The sequence below is a fragment of the Manis javanica genome, chromosome 10 (genome assembly GCF_040802235.1).
Source record: "Manis javanica isolate MJ-LG chromosome 10, MJ_LKY, whole genome shotgun sequence".
In the NCBI taxonomy this organism is placed as follows: domain Eukaryota; kingdom Metazoa; phylum Chordata; class Mammalia; order Pholidota; family Manidae; genus Manis; species Manis javanica.
In genome coordinates, this window is record NC_133165.1 from 1,676,364 (window position 1) to 1,688,303 (window position 11,940).

The 11,940-nt window shown below is 59.1% G+C and overlaps 1 protein-coding gene and 1 long non-coding RNA gene across 12 annotated transcripts in view; both read right to left on the reverse strand.

Moving 5' to 3' along the window:
* LOC140843937 (nuclear envelope pore membrane protein POM 121-like) overlaps nucleotides 1-3,675 on the reverse strand; it is a 33,113-nt gene extending 29,438 nt beyond the window's left edge. For 8 of the 11 annotated variants that reach the window (XM_073214484.1, XM_073214480.1, XM_073214475.1 and 5 more), the window contains exon 1: nucleotides 3,531-3,666. Coding sequence is in view for 2 of the 11 variants with exons in the window: in XM_073214483.1 (XP_073070584.1) it covers nucleotides 3,531-3,592 (62 nt within the window). In the remaining 9 variants the exon portion in view is untranslated. Of the gene's footprint in view, nucleotides 1-3,530 lie in introns of all 11 variants that reach the window. The other 3 variants (XM_073214483.1, XM_073214476.1, XM_073214486.1) reach the window with 3 other exon arrangements.
* The window catches only part of LOC140843940 (uncharacterized), a 53,705-nt gene that overhangs the window by 38,871 nt on the left and 2,894 nt on the right, over nucleotides 1-11,940 (reverse strand). The gene's annotated exons all lie outside the window — the stretch shown is intronic.

Below are 11,940 nucleotides of genomic sequence, written 5' to 3' on the forward strand. Positions count from 1 at the left end.
AACTGAGAAGATTGCTGCTGCAGTGACTCTGGCTGTTTCACGGCCCAATCTGCGTCTGCCCAGGGAAGGCCATCCCGCTCCGGGCCCGCGCTTCTGGGCGCTCATCGTTCCAGCTGCTTCCCGTAACACCAGGGCATGTCTTGAAGGACTATGCTTTGCAAGGTTCAAACAGGGCTCAAGGCAATCTTGGCACCCTAGAGCGTGAGGAGGTCACTCAGGTTCGAGACCAGCAGACAAGGAGTACCAGCCTCTATTAACTAAGCACCTGCTACACACCTGACGCTTCACACGCCTCATCTCCAGTCCTCTCCACCACCTCACACTCCTCCAAGTCACAGAGTCAAAACGGACCTTCCACCACTGTTTGCTGAGCACCTACTTTGTGCTAGGCAGCGTTCTATGGGGACAGGAGCAATCTCACAGCATACAAAGTCCCTGCCTTTAGGGAGCTGACACTCCAGCAATGAGGAGTAGGGAAGAGGCCCCCCTGTTCTGGAGGCACAAATTCTGAATTCTCCTGCAACCTTTAACTGGAACCAAGAAGTGACCAAGCCCAGGACAGAAAAGTGAAAGCCGCAAGCGCCACGGGTCTGAAACCTGAGCCCAGCTACTGGGAGTAAAGAATTCTGCATGTACCAGTGTTCCTGCAGCCATGCAGCCTTGCGAGGGCAGAGGGCCAGAGGGAGCTGCCAGCCAGCGAGCAGCTCAGGGTGTGTTTATCTTAAAGACCCAGCAAACCCCTCTGCCCAGGAAACGATGGGCCAGGGGGACTGCTGGGACACCCTGCCCGCCGGCTCCTGGCTCAGAACACCGAGGTGAGAGAAGCCGAGGGTCCCTGGGTGGGTTCCTCAAACTCTGAGCCTCACCTGGACGAGAGAGGGGATGCAGTATTACCTAAGCAAGATAACATGATCACAATCTAGGGCAGCTTTTCGGGACTCAATCTCAGATCCCCTTGTATGTCCACACCTTTCCTGGCCCCCCACTTCCTGAGATTTTCTATTCGTGTCTTCCCGCCTGGGACCTTCCTGCTTCTCCTCCGTTCCTTCTCCCCAGGCCTCAGGCACCTTGGCCTCCTGAGGCTACTCCCCACCCCCAGCTCACCAAGACACAGGAGCCCAGGACAGAGGACTCCGGGCTTCCCTCCAGGCTCCTGCCCATGCCGTTCCCGCTGCCAGCTCTCCCCGTCCATCCCAGCCCTCAGGTGCCTACAACTGGGCACCTGGTGACCTAGCTCCAGCACGCAAGGAAGCGCGAAACAGACTCTTACCACCGAGACAGCTGATGGACCCCAGTTGCCATATTTGCTTCTGATATTGTTTAAAAGGAAATACAATGCTATCATTCATGATTCCTTAGCCCCTCCCGCTGGGACAGCAGAATTTTGAAGCTGCTGGTTTCTTCCTAAATCTACATTTTCAACACCTATCTGTGTCTGCATCCCGAAACAACTAACAGAATTGCTTCGTCTGAATGTTTTTTAAATGTACACAAACGTACTCTTTGTACCCCTCCCCAACGCGCTCTGCTCCCTGACGCCCTTCCAGCTTCAGGCCTGTGGATGCACACCCCCACTCTGCGCCCTCTCCTCACCCATCCCAGGCCCGCTTGGATGCCCCTCCTCCAGGAGCCCAGCCGCCTCCCGCAGAGGGTGGGTGCCCCAGGCAGGAGTGTAGAGAGGGGTGGAATTGGGGTAGGACTCCAGTCCCTGAGTCCCCAGCGCTGAAAAAGATGAGAACTGCTTCCTTCCCAACCCCTACTGGGGAGGCCGAGACGTCCGGGCTCCTCAGGGTTCATTATAACTTTCTGTTACGTCCAAGCCCGGGCCTTGGGGGACTAGACACAGGGCAAGGCGTGGCCCATCTCCTGCTGTGTGGGTGTGTCCACGTGGGAGGCACTGGAGGGGCCGAGTCTTGGTACTGGGAGAGCAGAACAGCCCTCCGTGGCTGGCACGGAGTATGCGGTTGTGCAATGCCGAGAGAACAGCCCAGGGACTGGACGGGACCCCAGCTGAGTTTGAGAGCCAGCTGGACCCGGCCACAGAGGAGCAGCGGGCACGGCCCTGCCCAGTCTCTGGGGTTGTGGAAGATGAGGGAAGCTGTCGGGCGGGGGGACCTTGGAGGAGAGGAGAAAACATGCCTCTGAACTTGAACAGCCCAAAGGGGAGATGGGGGCGCTGGGATCACAGGGCTGAGGAGTTTCTGCAGGGCTGGAACTCATGGTAACAGAGCCTGCACACGCCCCCCACTCAGTTTCCCCAGGCCCACCTGCACCTGTCCCACAGCTCTGCCTGGGCTGGGCCACAGAGTGGGGTGAAAGCCCTGGCTGGAGTCTTTTTCTCGCCCTAATCTGGGGCCTGGGGAATTGGGGTTAGGGAGTGAGAGGGTGGGCTCATGAACAGGGCACCTCGGGTGGGGTCCTCCCACACAGGTGGGCTATGCAACTCGGGGAATGAAGCCCTTTGTTGGGAGAAGCCTGGTAGAGCTCTCCAAGTGGGGAACCCCCCACCTCACATTCCCTAGACCAGGGAAGAGGCAGGGACCTAAGTTCCACCCTCGCCATCAACCTCAGCATCTCCAGGAGGCTCCCCTAAACCGGTTATTAAATGAATCCATGAGGCTTATATCAGAACGGACGTGGGCTGCCTTCTCAACGCAAACACATCAAGACTTGTCATTCCCTTCCCAGGCCTCCCTGGGAACCTGTTGTTCAGAGATGTTGCCAGTTTCGGGGCTGGGGCTGGGGGTGGAGTAGGGCACGCCCCTGAGAAACCATGCAGCTGGGAGGAGGCCCCGGTGTAGACCCCAGCGTGGCTGCCCTGGGGGCGGGGGGGCCGGGGCGCCTCAGCATGTGCCCCCCCACCCCCCCCACCGGCTCCTCTCGGCGAGGCTCTGGAGCAGAGGGTGGCAGGTGCCGGGAAGCGCTGTGGCAGGTGGCACCCGCCACTCCCATCTCGCCCCTCCCTAACTGGGAGCACCCGCGCGCTAAGAAGGGCTGGTAAGCGCCCTGCCCCCGTGCGCCCCTAGACAATGCTTCCTGGGTTCCCCGCGGCGCCCCCGCCCAAGGTGTAGCGTCCTCTAGGCACACCACTCCGCACCCCGGCCGTGCCTCCCGGTCCAGGAGGGCCCCCGGCGCAAGGGCGACGCCAGGACACGGAGTTGTCCTGCACCTCCACCTCGGTCCCCGCCGTCCGGGCGCCCAAGTCAGTGCCGCCCCTCGCCAGACACCTAGAACTCTGTGGTGCCAGATACCGTGCTACCCCCGGGCACCCGCGGCCCATCCCAGTCCCCCTCCGACGGTGCTTGCCAGCTGAAGGGCGGCCCTCCGGCCCCGTGTTCCGCGCGTCGCGCACCCCTGTCTGGCTCAGTCCCCGGACGCCTGGGCTTCCCAGGCCCGTGCCTCCCGGGCGCCCGGCAGCCCGAGCGGCCCGGCCGTCCCTCCACGCGCGCGGAGGTGCTTCCCCGCCGGGCCGCCCCGCAGCGCGCGGGATTCCCGAGGGCGTCCCGAGCGCGGCGGGCGGCGCCCCTTACCTCCGGGTCTGCACCTTGGGGCTGTATTTGCCTTTGTTTCTCTTCCTGAAGAGCGAGTTCATCGTGGCGCGCGGCGGGGGCGGCGCACCGAGGGCGAGCGGCGAGCGCAGGCGAGCGGGCGGCGGCGACGGACGGCAGAGTGCGGCGCGGCGGCGGCGCCGGGAAACTACTCGCGAGGGGGCGGGGCGCGCGCCGGCCGCGGGCCCCCGGGGTCGCTCCCGGGGGAGGTGGCGCTCACCTCCCCGGGGCGGGGCCTCCAGGGCCGCTGGGCGTGCGCCCTGGACCCTGCGCGCGCGAGCGCGGCGCCGGCCGCGGCCGAGGGCGGGGCCAGCGTCCAGGCGGGGCCCCGCCCCTCCCCGTGGCCCGCCGGCCGGGCCGGGGCGCGCAGCGAGTCCCTCCGCAGCTGGCCCGGCGCGCCCCGGGCTGAGGGCCCCTCTCTTCTTCTCCGCCGCCCAGGGCCCTCAGCCGTCCCCTCGCCGTGGCTGACACCCAGGTGGGCACCCCACACACGTGTGGCAGACGCCGTGTGGGTCTCCGGGCCCTGGATAGCTGGGGAATGACACTCAGGTGGTAGCAGTGTTCATGGCAATGAGGAGGGGGGGCCCTGGACTGCGCCTGCCTGAGTTCAAATCCTGCCGCCACAAATGGTCCGCAGGCTCCTAGGCGAGGCTTCTTCCCGCCCCCAGCCTGTTTCCTTCGGTGTCGCCCAATACCTGCCCACATTCCAGAGCGTTCCGAGATTCCTGCAGGTAATTCACACAAAGCACTTAGCACAGTGCCTGGTCCCACGTGTGGGAAGCTATGCCCTCATTATCATCATCTAGGGCAGACAAAATAATACAAAATAAGCCTTGAAATAATCCTATAATAACTGCAGGCCCTGGCATCATAGAAATACTTCACGGCTGGTTATAAAAACTGCCGGATTCTGGTTCAGAATGGCGCCATTGCACAATTGGGCCATCATGTGCACCGTTATACTGTGTACTGCTGTGTTCCCGAGTTAGACTTTGCACCAGCATGTGGCCAGGCTAGACAGTGGGCATTGAGTGCCTGGGTCACACCGTGTGCCGTTAGAGAAGCCTGCAGTTGGATGGACAGAAAATGGAGTCTGGGTGAGGCCAGAGGGGGCCACCGCAGCTGGGCAGGTTCTGGGTGGTCTGAGCCCGGCTGGGGAGCAGGAGCACACAGTCTCCAGGGGAGATGCTAGATGGCAGCAAGATGGCTCATGGCCAAAGGGCGCAGCTGGGGATCCAAGACGTCTGTTGGGGAGGGGAGGGCAGCACAAGCCCCAGGGGCACCCAGAGTCCCCAGGCCAGGCCTTTCCCCAGCTGTTGTACACCTCTAAAGTAAGGTTGGTGGGGAAGCTGACTCCCAAGGGCCTTTCCTGTCCCAGACCCCAGAACACCTGAGAACACCAGCATCCTCTGGGCCATCTCTTGTTCCAGCTGCCTAAGGGACTTGTTTTGAAGTGTTAGAAACTTTAGGAAAACCTTATTCTTAACGGGGCATCTGTGGGTGGTCTTAAGGGGGGTCTATGAATCCTCCCAGGGTGGCTTTCAAACTGTGCGTTGTCCATACATGCATTTTTCAGGGGAGAGAATCTATTTCTTCCAGTGAGTTCATTCATTCAGTCATTCAACAGATACTTGCTAACGTCCTCCCAGCCTTGGCTGCCTGCTTCTACTACACTGAGGGGCAAAGGGAAAAACCAAAAAATAGCAAAGGGCCTTTCTTTTAAGGGAAGGGGAGGGATAAATATTAGTAATAATAAAACAAATGGATGATCTTCAAATTGTTAAGGTTCCAAAAGCGTCCAGGGACTTTAAAAGGATGAAGGACATGGCAGGATGCAGCAGCTCCGAAGTTGTGCATAAGGTTCCCCAGGGGAAAATGCCGACCCTGGGGCCCTGACCCACAGGCCCTGGTCCACAGCCACCCAGGAAGAGCCCACAGGCTGTAGCTTGAAGCTGTACTGGGTTTGAGTCCTGGCTCTGCTACACACCCAGCTGTGAGAGTTTGGGTAGGTGGCTTAACTTCTCTGAATATTGTTTTCCCCAACTCTGAAATGGGGAAGAGCCAGTGCGCTATGATGTGTGCAGAGAGCCTGGAACAGAGGACCCTCTGCTCCCTGCCCAAGGGGCCAAGAGGGGGCTAGCCCCGCTTCACCCCATGTTTTGTAACACATATTTACTTTCCTTGCAGAACAATATAAAGGATGGAAAATCATGCTGGCCCCTCAGCCCAGATGGGCTGACTCACAGTCCTGGGCTGGGGGCCGGGTGAGCTCTGCACAATACCCCTGGGGCCCAGGGAGAGGCTGGGCCCTGGTAGCAGCAGCACAGAGGGTCTGTGGTGAGTCACCCGTTCCGCCTGCCCCTGAGTCACCTCCACCAAGAATGGGCCTTGGGCCCCCACCTGACCGGGGCCCATGGCAGACTGCCCATCCTGGCCTCCTCCCCAGTGTCTGCCCAGCAGCCCCCCGTTGCCCCCTGAGGAGCTACCACCCAGGTGGACCTCCTGCCAGTCCTTGGGACGCAGGTGTGCCCCTGTACAGCAGTGTCTGGTGTCAGAATGTTGAAATAGCTCCCCACCAGTAGTTGGCTAGAGGCCCTGGGCCTTTGGCCAGAAGCTGGAAACCTGGCCACCTAGGGGGCTAACCCTCAGCCCAGCAGGGTCCTCTCAGACGCCCGCTCCGCACCGGGTAGGCCTCTTCTGACTCAGCTACGTTGCCTCCGTGGGTCCATCTTGCAGATCGAGGCCTCGTGCTGAACCCCGGACTGCTCCCAGCACCACCTGCTCCCTATCTCTGGACACCTCATTTCAAGCCCATCCCTGGGCCTCTCCCACCTGGCCAAGACGGCCACCCAGTAAGGACGTCACGGGGCCAGGGCAGAGAGTGGAGCTGGGTGGGGCAAGCAGGCTCTACCAGGCCAGGGTCCCCGCAGGACAGGCTGCACAACCGCAGTCCCAGACTCCCGTCCTCCCCTTAACTTCCTGCCACCCTGCCCCACAGGCCCCTGCCAGGGCTCACACGGCCCAGACCGGTGGGGCTGCATTTCTGGTGCCAGAGTCCAGGGTGTGACAGCCCCTGGGGATGGCCCCACTCAGGAGATCAGGACCCTATTCCCTCCTGAGTCCGGGGGCCTGAGAGACGGACAGGCCTGGCCACAAGGTGCAGAATACAAAATCAACCCAGGTTTTAGCTAGAAGCCAACCTGGGTCGGAATCCTGGCTCTGCCATGCTCCCGGCTGCGCAGCCTTAGACGGCGACTTCTCCCTTGGAACCTCGGTTTCTTCGTCTGTAAAATGGGGAGGAAACAGTGAGCTAAGATGTCAAATCCCAGCTCTGCCATCTCCTGGCTGTGTGACTCTGGGGAAATTTCTTCATCTCTCTGAACCTGTTTCTCTACCTGGGAAATGGGGGACACTCTGGAACGTGCTACATAGGGTCTTAAAAGGAATCAGTGAAGTAAGACATGCAATAATGACAAACAATAATAACTTTGGTTGAACATTTACTATGTGCCAGGCCCTGTGTTAAGTGATGGGCTTGGGGAGTTGGCACCATCTTTTCCAGATTTATTGAGGTGTGAAGGACATACAATAAATTGCATATATTTAAAGCATACCATCTTTATGGTATGATGGGTTTTGACATAAGCACCCAACGCCCGTTACCACAACAAGGATGACAAACTGGCACCGTCCCTGGCCATTTCTCAGATGTGGAAACTGAAGCTCCGAGATGGTAAATGGCAGCTCAAGGTGGTCAGGAGGGGACTCAGGATTTAAACCCTACAATCTGAGCCAGGTCCCTTATCCCCACCTCTGCCACCATTTAGTGGGGTGCCTGGCATAGGGTAGGCGCTCAGTATCTTTGTTGAATGAAGAAGGGATGACAGTGAATGGGAGGGTCAGTGCACGTTGACGGCGGCAGGGAAGGCCCCCAAAGGAGGACCAGAGAGAGGTAGCAGGTCCTGAGTCAGAACACTGGTGGAGAAAAAGGTTTTGTTCATCAGATGGTAATTAAGCACCTACTATAGCGACGAGTCCTGTTCCTGGAATTGAGGACACACGGTCCAGTACAACAGAGGTTTCTGCCCTGGGGCAGCTTGCTGCAGAGGCCCCGGGGGCTGGGGGTGATGGTGTAACTTTGAGGCCACCTGTGGGTGGATTGATGGCACCTGTCCCATGTGGCCCTCAAAGGAGCACCCCAGGCAGACGGAGTCACGGAGGCCCAGGGACACTGTGGAGAAGGGTTAGACCCGAGGCTGAGGGTGGTCAGAGTCCTGGCAGGAAGGGGCGGGGGACCCCTCACACTTCTCCTGTGCGGCACCGGCATTTGCTTGGAATGAGGCTCTCCACCGCTGCCAGGGAAGGATCTTGACCTCTTGCCCCACAGTGCCTCCCACACATTCACCCATCAATTCATCAAGCATCTACTCTGCGCCCAGCGCTGGGGACACAACAGCTAGGGAGCCACAGCCCACATATCCCCAGTCTGGGAAGGCAAAGGATCAGAAAAACAGTCAACCACATTTCTAAAGAAATGAAAGAACCTAAATGCACTTCAGTGGGGGGAGTGGCTGATACATGATGAAAGGGCCACAGTCCAGAAGGGTGGACAGGGGTCAGGAACGTGGCAGGTCCGTGGGCCTCACAAGGAAGGAAGCCCGGGGTGCACTCAGCGAGAGAGGAAGTGTCCGCCATTAGGGTTGTCTGTTTGCCCCTTGGGATCTCAAAGAGCGCTGCCCCTGTGTCTTGTTGTCTGCCCTCCTGCCTGCCTGCCTGGGTCTGGGCCTGCCCGGGCCCTTTGCCCACTCTGTGTGCTGAGGTCAGACATTTCTGCCAGGGACCCGGGCGGCCAAGGCCCCACGGGCTGCCTTCCTGGGCCATTCTCTGGTCGCTGTCTCGGGCTTAGTCCCCGCACTGGGCCTAGGCCTCGGGGACTGATGAGTCAGCACCAGTCGCCTCTGGACAGACACCCCCTCTTTGGGGCCCTGGCGTCCCTTCCCCACCCTGCCCTCGCCCATTCCACCCTGTTCCCCCAACAGGGGCAGCTGTGCTGGTCTGGGGGTAACTCCGAGCAGCCGCCTCCAGTGGGGCTTCACCGATGGGAATATTCTGTGTATAGGGAGGCGCAGGCCGCATGTGGCTACTGTGCACTTAGAACGTGCAACCGTGTTTTTAATTTTATGGTTTATGTTTTACTTACGATTATTTATATAAAGTATGATATATTCACGTCCCTGTAATTCATTGTAATTTAAACAGCCACGTGTGGTCGGTGGCTATCGCACTGGGCTGCTCCAAAGAGCCAGTCTGGGCTCCGGCACGGAGGAGGGGCCTGGCCTCCCGGCCTCCCCCCAAGGCAGAGGCAGCTGCCGGGGTCCGGGACTGGGCTGCAGTGTCCTCTGGGGTCACGCAGTTGACGGAGTCAAGCTTAGGATGTACTGCCTGTGGTCACCCCAAGCCCGCCCCCAGCTGCTAGGTCTGAGCCCCGCCTCGGGGGCAGAATCATGCCCTGAGCAGACCTCTTTATGTTGGCGTGCGCGGCTCCTTCATCTCTCCCGGAGGCACTGACTGCGGCGTCTCAGCCTCTCCCCCTGCACCGCTCCTGGCAGCTCCAGAGGACTGGACTGGACGGGGGGCTGGCATCACGGCTCATCTGCTGAGAGGCAGTGGGGCCTCATCCTCCTTCCCACCTAGAGGATCCCAGGCCAGGGCTGCCCTGACCCAGGTCTCCCAGCACAGAGCTTGAGTGCAAGGCCTTGGCTTTTGGATGGGACCCCAGAGAGTCGGGGTGTAGGGGTGGGGCCTCTGGAGGGGGAGAGCGCACCACGGGAGGCAGACCAACTCAGGGAGCAGGCACACACTGGCCCTGCACCGGGCTGATAGTCGCCCCCTAAAATAAGTGCAAATCCTAAATCCCTGGAGCCTGGGAATGTGACCTTATTTGGGAAAAGGGTCTTTACCGATGTAATTCAGTTAAGGATCTGAAGATGGGGTCCTCTTGGGTTTAAGGTGGGCCCGGGATTCAGTGACGGTGTCCTAATAAGAGAGGAGGGGGAGATGCGGGGCCCAGGGACACTGAGAAGGAGGCCATGCAGCCACCCACCGCGCAGACAGGAGGGGTGCGGTCCGCTGACGGTGAGGGACCACCAGCCAAGGAGGGCAGGCCCCGGAAGCTGCAGAGGGCAAGGACAGTCTCTCTACGGGACTCCCGAAGGCGCTGACCCCGCTGACTCCTTGGCTTTAGCCCAGTGAGAATGATTGCAGATTTCTCATCTGTAGAAAAGTAGGATAATAAACTTTTTGTTGTTTTTTAACTCACCAAACGTGTGGTAATTTGCTGACAGCAGCAGAAAATTAACACACGACACTTCCTGCCCCCAGCAGGACTCTGTGCTGCCATCAAGGTGACCTGGAGTCTGAGGAAGGTCATGGATGCAGAAAGGGCGGGGGGTGGGGTGGGGGGAGGAACGGGTGTCTCCTTCCACCCTCTGCCCCCTCCTCTGCCAGTCCCCTGGAAGTGGGCCCACACACACGCCCCCTGGGCACTTTTCCTAGTTTAGGGTTACCCAGATGGTGGGGGGGCGTGTGGATGCTGACGCAGCCCCAGGCAGAGATCCTTACGTGATACCCTGACTCTGTGTCTGTGGCTGCGCACTAACTCCAGGAGTTAGTGTCCGGACCGAGTTGAGCTGTAGGACCCCCAGCTGGTGTCCTGAGCGCTGGAGAATTGGTCGTCGGTGATGAAAAACCCCCACCCACCTGGAGTCTGAAGCGCTGTGAGTGTAAACCGTTCAGCCATAAGAAGGAATGGGGTCTGGCACCTGCTGAACGTGAACAAACCGTGGAAACACAATGCTCAGTGAAAGAAGCCGGACGCAGAAGGCTGCATAGCGTCTGATTCCATTTATATGGAGCGTCCGGAATAGGTAAACCCGGAGACACAGAAAGCCAGTCGGCGAGCGGCTGGGAATGAGAGAGCCGCCTGATGGTTACAGGGTTTTGTTCTGCAGTGATGAAGATGTTCTAGAACTTGATGGTGGTGAGGAGCGCACCGCCGCGTGGCAGCTAGAAGAGACCCCACTAACTTCCGTAGTGTAAATGGGTGGGTTGCACGGCACCAAAATTATGTTTAATAAGACAGAGTTATCAACGTGGATGGAGCCAGAGAGTATTATGCTCAGTGAAATAAGCCAGGCAGAGAAAGACAAGTACCAAATGATTTCCCTCACTTGGGGAGGATAACAACGAAGCAAGACTGAAGGAACAGAATAGCAGCAGACTCACAGAGTCCAAGAAGGGACTAGCGGTTACCAAAAGGAAGGGGGTGGGGGCAGGAAGGGGATTAAGGGGCATTATAATGAGCATTCCCAACATAGGTAGGTCACGGGGAAGGCGTGTAGGAGAGAAGACAAGGAGCGACTCTAGCATCTTACTAGGCTGATGGACAGTGACTGCAAAGGGGTGTGAGGGGGACTTGATAGGATGGGTGAAGGTAGTAGCCACAATGTTGCTTATGTGAAACCTTCATAAGACTGTACATCAATACCTTGACACAAAAGCACAACAGAGTCGTCACTTTCCTACACTGCCCCATCTCAAATGCCACCCTCTTGACAGAGTCCCGTGGGGGATGGCCCCACCCTCCAAGCGGGCACTATTTAACCCTACCGATTTATTCATTATGAGTCTCTTATTATCATAGTCCAATATACAGAACATAAAACTTACCATCTTAACCATTTTTTAGTGTACAGCTCAGTGGCCTTAAATACATTCACACTGTTGGGCAACCCCCCCCTCATCCCCCCGCACAACCTTCTCATCTTGCAAACCTGAAACTCTGGCCCCGTGAAACCCTCACTCCCCACCCCCTCTTCCCCTGCCTCTGGCAGCCGCTCCCGCTCCCCTTCTGTCTCTGAATGGGACAACGCTGGGGACCTCACACAAGGGGACTCACACAGTGCTTGTCCTTTGAGGCCGGGCTTCTTTTACTGAGCATGATGCCTTCAAAGTTCACGCATGTCATAGCACGTGTCAGCGTTCCCTTCCTTTTTAAGCCTGAAGACTGTCCACATTACCCCCATCTTCCCGGAGGGGACACTGCAGCCACAGACACTGAGGGAAGCAGGGCCAGGCTCACGGCGGCTGACCTGACGCACCGCTCTGCCCCGCGGCCCCGTCCAAGCGCCAGCGGAGGCCCCCACGTGCCTCGGCTGTGCTCCCCCCTCACTGACAGCTCCTGGGGCGCAGGTGGCCTGCACCTTGGACCCTGACTCCACACGCAGCACCAGGTGGACTCCTGGACCACGTGTGGATGGGATGGGACTTGAGGGGGTTGGGGGTCGAGGTGGGCAGGGCCCAGCCGGGCAGCCCCCGAGGTCTGGCTTCCCCA